Here is a 21,212-nt window from a genome sequence, read left to right as displayed (position 1 = left end):
CATTCTGAACTGCACGTGCTGCTTGTGCAAGTGGTTGTTTCTTCATTGGACCGGGAGGAGGATATCAGATGTATCTCTGGGCACAAACAAATTATAGCATTTATTGCTCAGGTGATTGACTCATAATCTCTGTGCCCAGAACTGAGTGCTAATGAGCAGAGACACTAGCATGCAGGTTGCGCACTTCTGGGGCTGCATGCACCAGCTGAGCAACTGCCATTTAGATGAATGGGAATGCTTATGTATAGTTACAATTCCTGGCTCAAAAATAAAGTTGCCCTTTGGATTTAAATAAGCAGATACTTAGGAGCCTATGATTTGATAATATTTGATGTGTGTGGAGGTTGGAGCGTGGTCAAGCACCGATTTGTGAATGGAGTGCGAGATCGGGAGATGAGAGCAGTATGGAGTCCCACTTGTGGGAAAATCCCCCACATGATGTTTACTAAAATGGGGGTTCAGGACGACCCAGAGGGCCTACCTGGGCTGTTTGATTGCACGGCCAAAGCACTAAGATGTCCGCAGGTGCAATGGACCGTTCCCAACCTGCTGCTGCTTACCGGGGAAGCCCGGTTCACGGCACAACAACTGCCGGTTGCCAACCACCTGGACCACCCCCATTTGAAGAAAGCCATCATGCAACGGGTCAGCCACAGTCAAGAAAAGCCCTGCAAGCAGTTCCTCTCCCTGATGCAGAGCAAGGTCGGCCACACATTCACTTTTGCACAACAGCTCTGTGAAACCTGCCGGCGGTGGGAGGCCTGAGGAGGAGAATTTCGGCGATTACGTCATCAAACTTGTGGTGCTGGAGCAGTTCATCTCCCGGCTGCCGAAGGAGATGGCAGAGTGGGTCCAGTGCCACTGCCTGGCGTCACTGGAGGAGGTGATCCAATTGGCTGTGGACCATCTAGTGGTGTATTCGGGGGCTGGCGAGCCCCCCTCTCCCTTTTCCTCCCCTCCCTCCCCCTTCCTTTCCTCTCATCCTGTTCCTATTCTCGAGAAACAGGGAATTTCTTCCCCTAACCCTCTCCCTCACAAGCTGGTGAATCTGCTGCCCCAGGTGTGGGCGTGAAGACTGGGCCAGTCTGCTGGAGCTGCGGGGGTCCTGGGCATTTCCAGGACCGATGCCCCACGAGGGAGGTGGAGACATTGGTCTGGGTCCCCGACACACCACAGACCATCCCCAATCGAGCAGGAGCATACCGGATACCTGTGCATATAAAGGGGGGTACATATCAAGCCTTGGTGAATTTTGTTTTTTTATCAAACCTCCATTCACCAAAGCTTGATTAAATCTGAGGCGGTGGATACATGTAGGCAGTCAAAGGTGAAGTGTATGAGGATTTTCATGATTACCCGTTAGTGACATGGTCAATCAATTTCTGGACAAAAGTGTCATGGTTATTCCCCATCTGTCCCATCCACTAATTTTGGGTACAAATTGGCTGACATTTACTGCATTAAGGGCCTTAGTCAGGGAGTTGACCAAGAACCTGATGGTCACTCTGACAGAGCTCCAGCATTTCTCTGTGGAGAGAGGAGAACCTTCCAGTAGAACAACCATCTCTGCAGAACTCCACCAATCAGGCCTGTATGGTAGAGTGGCCAGACGGAAGCCACTCCTCAGTAAAATGCACATGACAGCCCACCTGGAGTTTGCCAAAAGGCACCTGAAGGACTCTCAGACCATGCAAAACAAAATTCTCTGGTCTGATGATACAAAACATTTAACTCTTTGGCCTGAATGGCAAGCGTCATGTCCCTACAGTGAAGCATGGTGGTGGCAGCATCATCCTTGAAGAAAACCTGCTCCAGAGCACTCTGGACCTCAGACTGGGGCAAAGGGTCATCGTCAAACTGGACAACAACCCTAAGCACACAGCCAAGATAACAAAGCAGTGGCTACGGGACAACTCTGTGAATGTCCTTGAGTGGCCCAGACTTGAACCCGATTGAACATCTCTGGAGAGATCTGAAAATGGCTGTGTACTGATGCTCCCCATCCAACCTGATGGAGCTTGAGAGGTCCTGCAAAGAATGAGAGAAACTGCCCCAAAATAGGTGTGCCAAGCTTGTAGCATCATACACAAAAAGACTTGAGGCTGTAATTGGTGCCAAAGGTGCTTCAACAAAGTATTGAGCAAAGGCTGTGAACTTATGTATATGTGATTTTTTAATTATTTTTTTTTTATACATTTCCCAAGATTTCAAACAAACTTCTTTCACGTTGTCATTATGGGGTATTATTTGTAGAATTTTGAGGAAAATAATTAATTTAATAAATTTTGGAATAAGGCTGTAACATAACAAAATGTGGAAAAAGGAAAGCGCTGTGAATACTTTCCGGATTCTCTGTAACACTTTTTTCCACTGGACTGATTGGGCCAGTGCTTCAGATTTTTATCTGAAGCAAATTTTCACTGGCCCCAAAACAAAAATTACATATAGCTGTTTTTACAATCATGGCTTTAAAAAATATGTCCATAGATAAATATTTTTTACATGTCTTATGTTATTAATACAATGTCCCCCAGGGTCCTGGGTAGCACAGCGAAAAACACTGACTACAACCCCTGGAGTCGCAAATTCGAATCCAGGGCATGCTGAGTGATTCCAGCCAGGTCTCCTAAGCAACCAAATTGGCCCAGTTGCTAGGGAGGGAAGAGTCACTTGGGATAACCTCCTTGTGGTCACTATAATGTGCTTCGCTCTCGTTGGGGCATGTGGTGGAGTTGTGCGTGGATGCCGCGGAGAACAGTGTGAAGCCTTCACATGCGCTATGTCTCCACGGTAACATGCTCAAAAACCATGTGATAAGATGCGCAGATTGATGGTCTCAGACACGGAGGCAACTGTGATACGTCCTCCGCCACACTGATTGAGTCACTACGCCACCACGAGGACTTATAGCGAATTGGGAATTCCAAATTGGGGAGAAAAAGGCGAAAATGTATCGAGGTGAGAATCACATTTATAATTTGCAAGATACGATTTATGATTTAGGTAATCCCATATATTTGCTTTACAGATATAAATTCATAAATACATCATATTAACCTCAGCCGTCCTGCCATTTACACATGTGCTTCTAAGCCAAGAGTTCTGTGGAGAAGATGATTGGTTTTCGGTCACACGTTTAGTCATGCTGTCATGTAACTTTTGCCGATGTGTGGTGTTTTCACAAGAAGGAACAAAGATTTATTCACTGAGTTAAAGATTTGATTATTGCCTGAGAGAACAGACTTGCTACTAAATCAGTTGTGATGTGTAATATACAGTAAGTAGATATTAGACCTAATGTGTATATAGCATGAAATCAGACAACCCAAACAAGACCAACACTGACTAATATACAAAGAACAAAAACAAAAATACCTGCATGGTCCAGAAATGATGCATGTAACAGGTGTTTTATGAGGAAATGTTTCAAATATTCATCTTCACCCTGCAGCTGAACAGCTCTGATAATAATAGCCTATTAGCCACAGTGATCTTGCTTTTCACAACAAACGGCATTATCATGTTGAATTAATGTTTACGTTTTGAAACATTACCTAATTAAATGTATACTTACATTTTGGATATTGAGCAGCTCGTGATTTCAGACACGTGTATAACTGGAGTTTAACAAAGTTTATTAAGACTCATTCGGCGCTTAATCTAAAGGCAAATTAATGAGAGAAAATGTGTTTGTTTTTTGCAGTGGGAATAAAACTAGCGCTCTATCCCTTTACGAGAGCACATGCACGTTAAACAGTCTATGCTGCATAGAGAGAGATTAGACATGCATGGAGAGACATGGATTTTCAGTCCTATAGAAAGAAACTGTTGATTTCTTGTGTTCCTATGTGTGGATTACTAATTTCCACCAACATGTAAATGTAGGGATTTTGCGCACTGTGAAGGTGCAGGGATTACTTAAAATGTTGCAAAACACATTAAATCCTACTACTAAATTCATTAAGCTGGTTTTTACACATTGGTAATAGCTGCTGCTAAGACAAAAAGAAAAAAAAAAAAGAGTGAGGACAGTGCTAGGCGAGTGCGCTCGGTGTTTGCACGATCTTGTGCGTGCACGTGACTGTGCCTTGGCGCGTCCAGTATGTTAAGCATTTGCGCATCTTTGCAAGATAAATATACTCCTGCTCGCTCCTCGGTTAGAAGGTTTGTTCGCTCTGTGTAATTTTTGTGCTGTCTCGCTTGTTGTTTGCTTGCACTAATTTTATAAATGAAGCACTGGCCCGATCGGTCAAGTGACAGTTCTAGCAACTGGCACGATTCTTTCTCACACTGGACCCGGGCCATCAGGCAGACCTTATTGTTGAGCCCTGACCTTACTGTGAAGACACCGTCTACAGAACCACGCGTCAGCTCAGCACTGTAAACAGTGGAGTCTCTGGAGACTCTGCTGGACAAAATATGTTATGACACCAATTCTAAAGCAACCCAAGCATTGTTTTCTGCATTGTGTTCTAAAAAAAAGTTTTCATATCTGTGTATATCGGAAACATATACGCCGATACGATATATCTGTGAAAGGCTAATATTGGCCAACCGATAAATCGGTCGGGCACTAGTCGTAAGCCTTGAGGTGTCTTGGTGTGTGTGCATTGCAGTAAAATAGTGTGTGAAATAAAAATTTATGTGGATTGTTTAACCGGCTCCCGCTTCCTCCTTGTCAAGAGAGTTAAGAACCTTGTCACACTGTGATTGTTATGTTTCAGCTGGCAATAATTCTTTTAACCCTAACTGATGCAGAGTAGCTTCTCATTTCTTAAACAACCATGTCGGAAGATGTATCCTTTGGTCGTAGAAAATATGTTACTGTGTTTCAGAAGGGGAAAATTATTGGCCTGCATCAAGCAAAGAAAACTGGGTGAAGAAATGTCGAACACATTATATAAACCAGGAAGGATAGTGGAAAACCATCAGCTTCATGGAAGAAATGTGTTCAGAAAAAAATCTTGAACGATCGTGATCAGATATCACTAAAACGCTTGAAGTCAAATCGTAAAAAAGCGAGATTAAAACTCACAGCTATGTTTAATAATGAAAGTAAGCGCATTTCCACACGCATAATTCAAAGAGAATTTACAGGATTGGGACTAAACAGCTGTGTGGCCACAAAAGTCTTTTTAGTGAGGTTAATCGTAAAAAACGACTTCAATTTGCTCAGGAGCATAAAGATTGGACTGTGGAGCAATGGATAAAGGTCATGTGGTCTGATAAATGTAGATTTATCCTATTAGAGTAGACTGATTGCTATAAAAGGAGGGAAGACGTGCTTCCAAACATTGTGTTCTTGTTACCAATGATTACCTCTAAAGAAAGACGTGCAGCCATCATCGCTTTGCATCAAAATGGCCTCACATGCAAGGAAATTGCTGCAAAGAATATTGCACCTGAAAGAACCATTTACCAGATCATCAAGAACTTCAAGGAGAGTGGTTCAACTGCAGTGAAGAAGGCTTCAGGTCGTCCGAGAGTGTCCAGCAAGCGCCAGGACCATCTCCTCCTGAGGAGTCCGCTATGGAATCATGTCACCACCAGTGCAGAGCTTGCTCAATATTGGCAGCAGGTTGGTGTGAGTGCATCTGCACACAAAGTGAGGCGAAGACTTTTGGACAATGTCCTGGTGTCAAGAAGGGCAGCAAAGAAGCCACTTCTCTCCAAGAAAAACATCAAGGACAGACTGAAATTCAGCAAGAAGTACAAGGATTGGACAGCAGTAGACTGTTGCAAAGTTATTTTCTCTGATGAAGCCCCCTTCCGACTGTTTAGGACATCTGGAAAATCGATAGTCTAGAGAAGAAAAGGTCAACTCTACCATGAGTCCTGTGTCGGGCCAACAGTGAAGCATCCTGAGACCATCCATGTGTGGGGTTGCTTTTCATCCAAGGGAGTGGGCTTTCTCACAATTCTGCCCAAAAGCACTGCCATGATTAAAGCATGGTATCAAAACGTCCTGCAAGAGCAACTTCTCCCAACAACCCAGGAGCAATTTGGTGACGATGCATGCATTTTCCAGCATAATGGAGCACCATGTCACAAGGCAAGAGTGATAATGAAGTGATTTGGAGATCATTACATTGAAATTTTGGATCCGTGGCCAGGCAACTCCCCGGATCTTAATCCCATGGAGAACCTGTGGTCAATCCTCAAAAGGCAAGTGGACAAGCAGAAGCCCACAAATTGTGATCAACTCCGAGCACTAATAAGGCAAGAATGGATCGCCATCAGTCAGGATTTGGCCAAGCAGCTGATATCCAGCATGCCAGAGCGAATTGCAGAGGTTATGAAGAACAAGGGTCAACACTGTAAATATTGACACTCTGCATATATGGAATGTTTTTGCCAATATATCCTTTAAAACGTATGAAATGCTTATCATTGTTTTACAGTATACCATAGAAACATGTGAAAAAATAATCTACAAATACGGAAGCAGCAAACTTTGCAAAACACAAAAATTATGTCACTGCCAGTACTTTTGGCCACAGCTGTATGACCAGATTATCCCATCAATGGATTTTTTCTTCCCTGATAGCACGAGCATATTCCAGGATGATCCATTCATTTTCACACATGAATTGGCCACCACAGAGTCCTGACCTTAACCCCATTGAAATATTTTGGGATGTGCTGGAGAAGACTTTACAGAGTGGTTCGACTCTCCCGTCACCTCATTTTTGTCCAGGCCGTGTACTTTCAGGTGCAGTACATTAGACGTGGTATAACAGCATGGTCTGATTCTTGTCCAGTGGTACCCAGTGACCTCAGAACCCACAAGTGTCCATTTGTGGGACTCCTGTGTGCCCTCCTGGCACATAATGTGGTACAGTGCGGTATGCTGGTGAACACAGGCCTCATTATAAAGGGTGTGTATGGGAATAGCAGTAGACATTAAATTTCTCCAGTGAGTGGCCTGTCCTAATCACAGCCCTGCAGCACAATATGCTGTATAGGAGCCGCCACCGCGGGACAAAGCACATAGACACACTGGAAGCAGGGCAAAGAGGACATTAACCCCTCATGTACTGGATCTCACAACCTATCCACTTCTCATTTCTTCTGTTCTAAATGTCTATATCTACTCTATATTCCTATGTAATAGTTCACCCAGAAATATTTTATTCTACTGATGCACTGATCCAATACCTTGATTGGTATCATTCCAATACTGATGTTTTTAAATGGATCGGGTATTGGAGAGATGAGGAAAAAAATACTAAATACAAAGGGAAAACAAATTAATTTGTCTTACCCTTTTGGCAAATACTGTAGTTTTTTCATAAACCAAATTTTTGTCAGATTTCTCAAACTATACTTTGTATACATCATTCTGCATCTCAAGTAATTTTATCTTGTTTTAAGGATGTTTACATATTTTTATAATACAATATGTGTTGTTAAAAAAACACAGGAAGACATTTTTTTTGCTGTGCAAGTAATATGTTGCTAGTGCTGTTTCATGTTGACGTCAATATATCTAGTTGAGTAATGGTGATAAAAGTAGCATGTAGATGGTAATGGTAAATCCTCAATGTAAGCTGTTGTGATGCTATTAGGTTTTTATATTTTCTCCTGTTTTTACTTCTCCCCCCTACACAAGATTCTCTGATCGTTTACTGAGAGAAAAAAACAAAAAACATTGTAATATCCTTGGATCTTTCAGAAGCCTGGCTAAAATGTCCTAGCCTTTCAAACACACTTATTAAAAAATATTTAAAAAAATGTATGTGTGTCACTTGTGCTGTAAAAAGCTGTGTTACTGAAAGGCCTCGGTTTGACAAAGAACATTGTGTGTAATTTTTTGTCCCTGAGTAGCGTGTAATTAGTAGTGTGGGTATTTTATGGTATTGTGTAACTCCATTTAAATTCCTATATTTATGACTGTATTGCTGTCCCTTTACATTATGGTTCAGAGCCCATTTAGGAGCCTCGGAAGATTAAAAAGGATCTGGGAAAGACTGCTAAACCATATGAAACTACATCCTCAAAACCAGCAGGGTTAAATCTTTGTATGCAATTAGTATACTGTCAGAATCACACACAAAGGACACTCCAGTCATTTGTGTTCTGAGAGAAACTGTAAAGTCGAATTTCCCCGATATACACACTTTTGATTCATTTATCTTAGAAGGCACGTTAAAATAATGTATATGTTTTTTAACACTAGAAAACAAATAGTTTTTCTGTCATGAAGTATTATTGTCTTTTAAATCCTCCCAAAAATGTCCCTTAATTTAAAATCACCCAAGCATGAGCATCCAAAAACAACCTTCCATATTGTGTAGTGTATTGGGTCAACCAGTCTTTGAAATTAGTATCTTGAGCTTTGGTGGTGTTGAGAGCCCAGCAGTTAATAAGCAGTTGTATGACTGTGCCGGCCACTAGCTCATTCCTTTTTAGAAGGACAGCGTTCTAAAACAGAGAGCCAACGAGACAAACATTCAGCCGTACAGACGAGCGAGACACATACATTGTACAATAAAATTATCATCCACACCACAGGCCGTAGTTAATGTCAACACATTAGATTCTTGTTAAATTGTCTTTTCAGTTATGGAGACACAGACATGTGTTTTAAGATGCCACTGGAACCTCATAAAGACAAAATTGCATGACTTAATTTTGGACTTGTTTTTGTATTTCTCGGGCTTCTTTCTCTAGATGTTTTCCTGGCAAATTGAAGGCCATTTTGACTGACAGTGATATCTTAAATCAAAATACTTAATCTAGCATGTTACAATACAATTACAGACATCAAAAATTAGCATTTTTCTAGTAGTAATTAAGTTGTTGATATCAGGAATGGATATTTGTACTTGTAACAAAGTAATTATTGATATACAATTTTTTTTTTACTAGTAAGAATATATATGATGTATAGCGAATATATGAAATTGTAATTTCAAATCGTAGAAATTAGATATTGGTAACTGCATTTTGAAAAGGAGTGAATGACAGATCATTGTGAAATTCTAATAGCAATGATGCAGTTAGAGATATCAATAATTCTTTGATATCAAAAATGGGTATTTCCGCAAATAATGCCATACTTTTTTATATCAAGAATTATAGATTTTACTAGTACAAACCAAGGACTAAAAACTAAATGTTTTTCATTTCGGTTCATTCTGAGCAGCTGATGACTGAAATGGAGGTGTTTTTATACTTGTAGTTAGTACACATGGCTGACACTTTGAAGGAAGTAATGTAGTATATTGCTTTGGTGTTGCAGGTCTAATTTTTCCCTGTCTCTTGCTCTAATGTGAAGCTCCAGAAAAAGCTGCTGATAGGAATAGGAACTATAATAGTAACCTGAATTGGAACTGCGCTTGGATGAGTTGAGTCATACCTAATTGGTAGATCTTTCCAGGTCAATTGGAGAGGAGAGGTGTCCAAGTCACACCAGCTAACCACTGGTGTTCCTCAAGAATCAGTGCTTGGACCCGTCCTCTTCTCGATATACACAACATCACTCGGACCATTCATTGAGGCACATGGCTTTTCCTACTAATGCTATGCAGATGACATGCAACTTCCATTCCGTTCCAGCCTGATGACCCTACTGTCTCAGCTCGTATCTCTGCCTGCCTTTTGGAGATCTCGGCCTGGATGAAAAACGGCACCTTCAGCTCAACCTTGCCAAGACAGAACTCTTTGTGATCTCAGCTAACCCAACTGTTGACCACAGCCTTAGTATTCATCATGGTTCAACTACACTAACACCAACCAGAACAGCTTGGACCTTGGGAGTGGTGGTAGATGACCAGCTTAATTTTACCACACACATCTCATTAACCGCAATCTTGCAGATTCGCACTCAGGAAAAGCAGACCCTTTCTGTCTGAATATGCTGCACTGCTCCTGGTCCAAGCTCTGGTCATTTCATGACTGGTCTACTGTAATGATTTTTTGGGTGGCCTCCCAGCTAACACAATTAAACCACTGCAGATGGTCCAGAATGCAGCAGCACATCTGGTCTTCAATAAGCCAAAAAGGGCTCATGTCACCCTACTCTTGATTTCACTTCACTGGCCACATAAAATTCAAGGCTTTGACTCTGGCCTTTAGGACAGCCAATGGAACCGCTCCCTCTTCAATTCACTTCTCCAGGTCTATGCTCCAAATTGCTCTCTGCGGTCTATGAAGGAGCAGTGCCTGGTGGTAGCTTAACAAAGAGGCTCAAAGTCTATTTCACGATCATTCACTTTCTCTGTTCCTCTGTGGTGGAATGAGCTTCCAACCTTCACAAGATCTGCTGATACAATCCCAGACGGATCCGTCCATCTCAGCATTCAAGAACCAGCTGAAAACACATCTGTTCCACACTTAACCAATCCACATTAATTGTACCTACTATTGAACTTGCACTTACTGTACAAAAAAAAAAATTATTCTCTCTCTTTCTTGCCAGTCTCTGTGCTAGCTCCTATACTATTCCAGCTACATTGAGAGCTTGCCATGTACAACAATGCAGATGTTGTTTAACTTTGTATGACAAATTGCTTGCTATGTTCCTCATTCATAAGTTGCTTAGGATAAAAGTGTCTGCTAAATGACAATGTAAATGTTTCCATGAAGTCAACCAAACTTCTCTGTCCTTCATCTCAAACTAGATCAAACTATATTTACACATATCTTCATTCATCTTCAGTATGCATGTGTGAGGGGATTAACTGACCTGCCTTCTTTGCACTATAACTCACTATAGCACCTCATAATGTGTGCAGATTTCTGTGCTTGCAATTATGCTCTTTACAGATCTCTAATCAGAACCTTTCCAGGGAAAATGGATGGCCTTATGCCCAGCCCCAGATCAAGTCCTCAGTGTTATATTTTATGCAACAGTTAGTTCTGGTCTTTGAATCTGATTGAAAGAGAGGCAGTCCAAGAGTACTAATATACAGCTGAACAGCAATGGGAAAGCTTTAATGCATGATGTACCACTCTGCTTGTATTCGTGCCATTCCAACCAAAGTAATGAGAGCAGTACGGAGAGCTTTAAGTGGGGATTTTGATTCACCCCTGTGACATTACATATGTACAGCAGTAGGTGGCAACAAATGAGTGTCTTTTATGTGTTATAATTGAGTTTTCGAATGAGTTACCTTGTTTAGAAACAGCCTAAGCTGTCGTTACTTGTTCTAAAGTGACATTTTCGAATTGGTAACTGAGGTTTGGGTGCATCTCATAAGTCATGACAGCTTGGGCTGTTTATTAGCAAAATCCTGAATCGGTGGTGTAAGAAAGTTTGTTTGACAAGAGCATTTTTGAAAATCACACGATTTAGGCATTAAATAAGATTTTCTAAATTGGTTTGGGATATGACCTACAGTAAGTGCAACTGAACATGTTCACTACCCGCCAGGCCACTTTTTTTTATTTTTATTATATAACATTTGCAACTGTGTAAGATTTGTTCTTTCATTAAGCCACAACTAAATACACCTTAATAGGAAATCTTTACTCCAGTTATTTTAAGCTTATTTTCTCTTTTCTTGCAGTCGGTGGTGAAGACTGGTCGGCTGCTCATAAGTCATGAAGCTCCTGTGACCGGAGGCTTTGCAGCAGAGATCAGCTCTACTGTTCAGGTAAGAAGCACATGAGAAATCAAGAGTCGAACTTGATGATGTACAGACGACAGAAGTCTCATCCTTACAGCTGGATGATTTGCTGCTCCATCTCGTAGTTTTGTCCCCTTGTTTTTACAAAAGCTTTGTCAACATGAACGCAGTTCTCGTGAGTTTTACGTCTGGTATCTGAAGTATTTCAAATAAAATTGTCAGGACTGATTTTATCTATACAGAATTGATTGGATTGTGAAATGTGGGTGTAATAAGATCTACCTATCTCTGTGAATAAATTATATATTGAAGTTGCCACCTTTATGCTAGGTTATTTTATTTTTACCTGTAGATTTGCTCAAATCACTGATGAAAATGTTCATTTTGTTTATCCAAAATAATGGATTACTTCGTAAATATAGATTTGTGGCATTTCATTTGTTGGTTTTCACCATCATCATCATTTATATTTATCTTATTCTGAAAAAGAATTAACAAATGACACATTTTCAGCCATGGAAGGTTTTTGAAATTTGCTTGATTTGACCTGGAATAACCCCAATGCATCAAGATTTATGCCTTAAATGTCAGGGTTACAGAGAAAGTGTTTCTGTGTTCACTGTTTAATTCAGTTAAAGCTGTTGTGAACATACACACCTACACATTCATGTGTGTCTCATGTTGATGTGGAAGTTTTATCCAGAGACTCTGCCATACATGGTCGCAGGGTCAGCCTTTACACACAAACATCAGTCCCGTTTCCATTGACGTCAAAGTTTGTTAAACCACCTGTGTGTGTGCGAATGAGTGAGGTGGGCACGTTGGGAAGCCTGAGTCAGCCGAATGTGGACAGATAATGACATTGAACAGAATAGGCGCTATAAAAAGGCTTTTAGCAGCACAGTGCTTAATATTGACCATTCATGCGTCTACAATGAAAGCGCTAACGAATCTTAGAAAAGGAGCTTTATTTTGGTTAGTCCTTATCAACTATTTCTGGAATGATGCTAGAGTATTATAGACTTGAAACTGGGCTCTTTTGACTTGGGCCTGTTGAAAACCACATAACAACTACTCCGAACAATATAGCAACCACCTAGCAACACCCTCGCAATGTGGCAGTGAGTTTAGAATGGGCAAACACCCCTCACATTATCTTCAGAATTGTAAAAGTTGTGTTAATATATTGCAATAGGCTTGTTAACATCAGATCCATACACCAATAAATGCTGAAAGAGATCCTGAACATTGAGAAAAATATTTTACAGAAGCTGAGTGTTGGAGTGCTGTCCTGTTATTCCTGGACTGACTGCTGGAACAAGGCTATTTTTCACATTGATCTCTGTCTTCTTGGACAACTCCATGGAATAGTTTTAATAATATTGGATATTTTGTCTCTCTATGAATAAAGCAGACAGGTTCCTGTGGCATGTAATTATGTGTGTGTTAAAACATTTGTGAGTGTATTTGTGGAAAGTTGGGCAAAATTCTGAATTGAAGTATTGTCTCCATTTCATTTGATGAGTAAGAATTTGAATAGAATTGGCCACAAACAATAAAATGTTGATTTTTAATTGGAATGACAGGAGGACTAAAGCACTCATGAATGTACGAGAGTCCAATACTCCTCTAAACTAAGTTCAATACTGTCAATACTGTCAATACTGGGCGGCTGTGGCTCAGTTGGTAGAGCAGGTTGGCCACAAATCACAGGGTTGGTGGTTCGACTCCACATGCCGCAGTGTCCTAGGGCAAGACAGCTCTGCCGCCATTGGTGTATGAATGTGTGTGTGAATGGGTGAATGTGTCACAGTGTGAAGCGCTTTGAATACCGTTAAGGTTAAAAATGTGCTATATATTGCAGACCATTTACCATAATAGCATCGAACAGCACAGGTCAAGGTAATCAAATAGCAAAAAATGTGTTGCCTTCCTAATATACACTCACCTAAAGGATTATTAGGAACACCTGTTCAATTTCTCATTAATGCAATTATCTAATCAACCAATCACATGGCAGTTGCTTCAATGCATTTAGGGGTGTGGTCCTGGTCAAGACAATCTCCTGAACTCCAAACAATGTCAGAATGGGAAAGAAAGGTGATTTAAGCCATTTTGAGCGTGGCATGGTTGTTGGTGCCAGACGGGCCGGTCTGAGTATTTCACAATCTGCTCAGTTACTGGAATTTTCACGCACAACCATTTCTAGGGTTTACAAAGAATGGTGTGAAAAGGGAAAAACATCCAGTATGCGGCAGTCCTGTGGTGATGCTTTGGTGATGCTAGAGGTCAGAGGAGAATGGGCCGACTGATTCAAGCTGATAGAAGAGCAACTTTGCCTGAAATAACCACTCGTTACAACCGAGGTATGCAGCAAAGCATTTGTGAAGCCACAACACGCACAACCTTGAGCTACAACAGCAGAAGACCCCACCGGGTACCACTCATCTCCACTACAAATAGGAAAAAGAGGCTACAATTTGCAAGAGCTCACCAAAATTGGACAGTTGAAGACTGGAAAATGTTGCCTGGTCTGATGAGTCTCGATTTCTGTTGAGACATTCAGATGGTAGAGTCAGAATTTTGCGTAAACAGAATGAGAACATGGATCCATCATGCCTTGTTACCACTGTGCAGGCTGGTGGTGGTGGTGTAATGGTGTGGGGGATGTTTTCTTGCCACACTTTAGGCCCCTTAGTGCCAATTGAGCATCGTTTAAATGCCACGGCCTACCTGAGCATTGTTTCTGACCTTGTCCATCCCTTTATGGCCATCATGTACCCATCCTCTGATGGCTACTTCCAGCAGGATAATGCACCATGTCACAAAGCTCGAATAATTTCAAATTGGTTTCTTGAACATGACAATGAGTTCACTGAACTAAAATGGCCCCCACATTCACCAGATCTCAACCCAATAGAGCATTTTTGGGATGTGGTGGAACGGGAGCTTCGTGCCCTGGATGTGCATCCCACAAATCTCCATCAACTGCAAGATGCTATCCTATCAATATGGGCCAACATTTCTAAAGAATGCTTTCAGCACCTTGTTGAATCAATGCCACGTAGAATTAAGGCAGTTCTGAAGGCAAAAGGGAGTCAAACACAGTATTAATATGGTATTCCTAATAATCCTTTAGGTGAGTGTACATCCTCTGACAAACCATAAGTAAAATTGCAACCCTGTATCAATGAGCCATGTGATGTTATAAACCCTATTCGGATGAGACTCAAGCATTTGATGCGATCAAGTGTTAATAATTTTAGAGAAAGAAAGGATTGTGTTTAGTTTTAGTATGGAAATGTGCAGCCCCGCATTGTGAGACATATTTTCCAGAAGCACAAATAAAATTACATAGCATGAAAGGATTGTCCTTATTCACATAGACGTACAGTCTCTTCAGTGGGCTGTACTACATTTTAAAGTGTTTTTGGATCGTTCCGCAGACAAATCATTGAAAAAACATCTTTCCAAGAACATTCAGTAGACAAAAAACATGAGTTTTGGAAAATCGGATGTTTTTTACAGCCTTATACACTGTGCATGCCATTTAAAGCTCTTGGTCACGATTAGGGGTTCTCACTCTCAGTGGGTCACGTGGTAAGTTGTGCATGGATCGCGGAGCCTCCACATGCTGTGAGTTTCCACGGTGTCAAGCACAACGAGCCACGTGATAAGATGTGTAGATTGACTGTCTCAGAAGCGGAGGATCTGTTGCATTTTGTCAAATTCCAATCAATTTCTTCTAATAATTCCATTAAATGCTCAAGTTTAATCTTTTTTGTATAATCAGCACAGCTAAATATATTTTCCAAAATTTTTGTTATGGTCATATGGTCACCCTGGATTGAACATTTCCCAAAGTCTAAGTGGAAGGTTGACTAATTGAAAGAACTTGTTGCCATAGGTTGCATATTCATTGCATAGGGCATTCAATCTCTTAAATCTTTGTCCTCCACAATATTAATCATGGCTATCCACTTGAAGTCTAATTTACATGATTTGTGCTGCACCAACAATCATGCCACATCACTGAGATCACATTTTACCCCATTCTGATGGTTGATGTAAACATTAAATGATGCTCCTGACCCGTATCTACATGATTTTATGGACTACACTACTGCCACATGATTGGCTGATTAGATAATAGCATGGATTATTGTTGGTGCCAGATGGGCTGGTTTGAGTATTTCTGTAACTGCTGATCTCCTGGGATTTTCACACACAACAGTCTCTAGAATTTACTCCGAATGGTGACAAAAACAAAAAACACCCAGTGAGGGGCAGTTCTGCAGATGGAAATGGTTTGTTGATGAGAGAGGTCAATGGAGAATGGCCAGGCTGGTTTGAACTGACAAAGTCTACGGTAACTCCTATAACCACTCTGTACAATTGTGGTGAGAACAATATCATCTATGAATGCTTGTGTGAATGCTTGTTGGCAGCACGAGGGGGGGCCTACACAATATTAGCAGGTGGTTTTAATGTTGTGACTGATCGTAAGCATGTATGTACTGGTACAATTACCCCCAAAAACATTTGGACACTTAAGCCATTGCATTGCATATGCATTGTCATTGCGTTATTTAACAAAATATCAAAGCAAGTGGCATTTATTTTAAAGAAAGAGCATTTTACAAAGAAGTTTGTTAGGTTTTGAGTGATGAAAATAATAGATGCAATATTTAAAATGAAAGCTTGGTGTTTGGACACTTTTGGGCTGTGTTCACAGCAGCAGAGTGTTAAATATGATTTCGGTTCACACAGTTCAGTTTATGAATGAAAGTGAACAATGCATTTATAATCAAAGTGACTCTTACATTTACATTAGACTTACATTTTCAGAACTCACAGCTGAATTTTGAGGGGGGAGTTCGGTTAACCAGTGCTGTTTTATTATCTGCACTTTTGGAACGTCACTTGTCCAATCAAATTAGTGGGCCAGAACATGTTGCTTATGCTATGTATCATTGCTTTGATACAGATTGTTCCATATTATCATGTTTTTATGTGGACAGTCAAGTATATTTCATGTAATTTTGCACTTCCGGTAGATAAATACAGATGCTAGTAAACTGAAATTGTAGAGAAATGTTCAGTACACAGCAGTGGCTCTAACCCTGACTACACTGTACTTTTCTGTTCTCCTGCGTTTCCAGTAGGAGTATTTAGTGGGCTAGTCTGTGACGGTCTGAGAGCAGCACAGTAGGAGCTCCTCTAGAGATGTATGCCTGGTTGGCAGGTGCACTTCTCTGCTTTGGGACAAAATTTTAAATGACATGAAATTACCCCTGGCTCCAGTTCTGAAGGTATAAAAAAAAAAATGTTGCTCTAAAGGAGGTTTTTTGTCTTTTCCTGAAGTATAGCACACCATGTAATCCTTTGAATTTTTGGCATTACAACACCATCTTTAACATTAAATGAATTTTCTTTTCTTGAGCACTTGTATAATGTTTCATAAGATATTTATATTTATACCTTGCACAATACAAATGTAAATTTTAAGTAGTGTTATCACGATACCAAAACTGCAGTATTTTTTATTTTGTTTACCAATATCAGTACAATTTTATGATGCATAACAAAATACTAACTAATTTGAATAAACATTCTCATGACATGTATTCAAGAAAAGTAAACAGTCAGTAATAAAATAACAACCAAGAAACTAATTACAAGCAATAGAACAATGAAAACCGTGACCAAAGATACAAATTTAAAATGATGTTTTATGTTATATTTGTATAGTTCATGTATAAAACTTGACAAAAGTCAGATTTTTTTTTTCAGATTTATGAAACCATATACATGTATATGCCAGAACCTGCCCAATGTTAACTTTAAAAATCCCAGTCAGAAGAAGATTGTGTAGAAATCCTTGCTGCCATTAAAAGCGCATATGATGCCACTGGAATGTCTTTCAAAAGCATCCATTACCAATATTTCCATTTTACAGTTTGTTTTATTTCCCTTTTAATTATTTATGTATATAAATATAGCCTATTATACAACAATTGATTCTGGACCTCGAATCTGATTGGACAAGAGACATTCCAAGAGTGCTGACAGCTCACACCATCAGCACTCGAACTATTGACTTTTTGTATCATTCCGCTTATGTTCATGGCGTTCCAAACTAACGTGTAAGAGCAGTGCAGATGTGTGGATTATCATTCATAACTGTGACAGCAGTTTTTAGTTTTTCCCTACTTATTTATCTACTTGTTCAATTAACTGTTGTATAAAAGCAATATCACACTCCCGATCGTGCTGTATTGTCCATCTATCAGCACGGCTGTAATTACCTGTGATTACCTTACTCATAGATGGACACGGTCAGAAGTTGCGGACGGCGCACACATATTTGCTTCAAGTTTATTTCTTTTTTATAAATCCTGATTTGTGTATGGGAAATGGCATTCTCATTTTTCAATGCCTATTTTGTGCATATGCAGTGTTTATACTGTACATCAGTCCCCTGGTATTCTCTGTATGATTATAGTACATTAATACAATAACACTAATTTAAAGCTACTAAAGGAATCCAGCCAAGAGCAGCATATTGCTGTGAAAAAGAATTTCCTGATTTCTTAAATTGTTTTATATCTTCAAACGAGATATAAAACAAAGGCAACCTGAGTAAACGCAAAATACGTTTTCAAATATGTATTTTTTTTATTGAAGTAAAAAAGTTATCCAACACCTATATCACCCATGTGAAAAAACGTACTGCCTACTTAAACTTAATAGCTAGTTGTGCCACCTTTAGTAGCAACAACAGCAAACAAACGCTTCCGATAACTGGAGATCAGTCTTTCTAAATGCTCTGGTGGAATTTTGGCCCTCCTTTAGGATTTTCCGGTAGAAAGCACAATTCATGTTTTCCTCAATTATTGGAAGTTGCCCTGGCCCTGAAGCAGCAAAGCATCACCACACCATCACACTACCACCACCATGCTTGACCATAGATATGATGTTCTTTTTGTGGAAATCTGTGTTTTGATTTATGTCAGATGTAACGGGACACCTTCCAAACTGTTCCATTTTTGACTCCACAGAACATTCTCCCAAAAGGTTTGAGGATCATCAAGGTGTGTTTTGGCAAAATTCAGACGAGCCTTAATGTTCTTCTGGGTTAGCAGTGGCTTTCACCTCACCACTCTTCCATGAATGCCATATTTGGTCAGTGTCTTTCTGATAGTGGGGTCACGAACAGTGACCTTTATTGATGCGATAGAGGCCTGCAGTTCCTTGGATGTTGTCCTTGGCTTTTTTGTTACTTCCTGGATGAGTCATCACTGTGCTCTTTGAGGAATTTTGGAAGGTCAACCACTTCTTGGATGTTTCACTACTGTGCCACGTTTTCGCCATTTGGAGATGATGGCTCTCACTGTGGTTCTTTGGAGTCCCAGAACCTTTGAAAAAGCATTTTTAACCCTTCCCAGACTGATGTATTTCAATCCACTTTTTCCTTTCCCTTTCATTACTGCCATTTCTTTCGACCTTGGCATAGTATACAAATGGGTGAGACCTTTTAGCCAACTTCATGCTGCTGAAAAATTCTATTTAGGTGTTGATTTGATTGAACAGGGCTGGCAGTAATCAGGCCTGGGTGTGTCTAGTCCAGCTGAACCATATTCATTTATTCATTTCATTTCATGTATTCATTTGGCAGACGCTTTTATCCAAAGCGACTTACAAAAGAGGAGGAATATCAGCGAATCATCTTAGGGAGACAGTGGTACAAAAAGTGCCATATTACAAAGTTTCACTATCATCATAATAGTATACAAAACAGATTTAAGTGCAACAAGAAATTTAAATAATTTTTTTTTTTTGTTTTTTTTGTTTTTTTTATATTATGAATCCAGTTTCATAGATTTAGGGATTTAGTTACTAATTGGGGCAAGTACATTTTCTTCAATATATTTCTTCAGAATTATCATTTAAAAACTGTATTTTGTGTTTACTCAGGTTGCTTTTGTTTTATATTAGATTTTGTTAGAATTTTTGAACTTTTGAAAACAGAAGAAATGAACTTTTTCACAGCACTACCAAATGAGCTTTATTGAGACTGACATTGTATAGAAACGTTTGTTAAAAACAACAGCAGCAAAATAGCACCAATAACTGACAACTCGTATGAAAAACATGGCATTAAGCATCAATAATTCACTGCATCTACAATACTATGAGAACACGCAAAATGATTGACAGGTCAAAAGTGTCAGACCATGGTCCAAGGACACATTTTTGTTTGGAGATTAGTCTAGTGCTGTCACAGAGACTGGTGAAATATCTCATGACACTTATATCATTAATGTCTTTCAGGGAGTAGGACATTTTTCACATACATTTCCATGAAAAAATAGCTTGAAGCATCTTTAGATCCCAGTTCATTAGAGATGGCAGAAGAGAGAAAAAAATCCAAGTTTGACACCATAAAGTATAGGAAACTTAGTTCAAATTAACAAATATATCAGATCTTACTTTAGTTTTTAGTCTATCAGCACATTTCCAAATGTATCTTTTTCTTGAGTGCATTTGCAGTTATTATAAACCGCACTTCGTTCTTTGTAATTCAGAGACTTCACATGTAGATAAAAGTATTTGCTCGCATGCAGAAGCACTAGATACATCTTGCCACATCAAATCAAAATAGTGATTAGCAGTAGGCTGAGCGGCAACAGTCAGTCTGCCATGAGGATTGCATGAGGCCTGCCAAGCCTATTTTGACCACTGAGTGGCAGACCGACTGCAGCTGCAGGAATGGACTTAACCATCCCGAGAACTGCCTCAGAACTGCAGTGCCTTTCCTGATATCTCTCCTCAGGCGTTCAAGAGCTGGAACAGACTCTGGATATAAATCTGAAACACATTTTTGTGTTTATACAGGCAATCTTATAAGGCAAAGTACAAAGGCCTTTAATGGAGCTTGACGCTCATTTGTAGGTGTTTCAAAATACACTTGTGTCAAAGAAGTTCATCCAAAGTGTTAGATGTTCATGCTTAGCATATGTGCTTGCCTTGTTTGCATTTGGATGTGGAAAAGTCCAAGATTGTCCATTTAAAGGAATAGTTCACCCATAAATGAATATTCTGGCATTAAAAAAAAAATCTGTTAAATTTACAGAAAATACCAGCAGCTGTGAAAATTACAGTAAAAAATACAATAACTATGTTAATTGTTTTACAGGATGTGATTTTGATGCCTGTTTATTTTAAACTACTGTTTATATTATTAAATTATATATTATTAACTTGATATACTAACCTTCTGGAACTATAAATGTCTGCTTTTCACTTAAAAATGTATTGTTAATCACTTTAGTAGCTACAAAAGGCCACATGATTCATCAAGACTGAGCCTTCCACAGAGTTATGTGAAGCCAGGCGAGGAGCGGATGTGTGAACAGCGAGCGCTGCGCACTTTGCTAGTTTTATTACTATTTGTGTTATAAACCGGTGAGATTCGATATACCATGATTCTTAACTTTTCTAGGAAGACAATATGTTAAACAATTCTAAATCCTCAGGCTCTGAAGACATTAAAATACACTTATGTGCTCAAGCTGACACCCCTGAGAAACCGGCCGAAAGCTCTGGACACAATTCGGACGGTGAACTGAATTGATG

The 21,212-nt window shown here is 39.8% G+C and overlaps 1 protein-coding gene across 1 annotated transcript in view; it reads left to right on the top strand.

Moving 5' to 3' along the window:
* Nucleotides 1-21,212, top strand: part of bckdhb (branched chain keto acid dehydrogenase E1 subunit beta) — a 100,174-nt gene that overhangs the window by 66,996 nt on the left and 11,966 nt on the right. The window contains exon 9 of the mRNA XM_052144113.1: nucleotides 11,514-11,600. Coding sequence (XP_052000073.1) covers nucleotides 11,514-11,600 — 87 coding nt within the window. The remainder of the gene's footprint in view (nucleotides 1-11,513; nucleotides 11,601-21,212) is intronic.

Source organism: Xyrauchen texanus, chromosome 15, assembly GCF_025860055.1.
Source record: "Xyrauchen texanus isolate HMW12.3.18 chromosome 15, RBS_HiC_50CHRs, whole genome shotgun sequence".
Classification (NCBI taxonomy): Eukaryota; Metazoa; Chordata; class Actinopteri; order Cypriniformes; family Catostomidae; genus Xyrauchen; species Xyrauchen texanus.
This window is presented reverse-complemented; position numbering and strand designations above follow the sequence as displayed.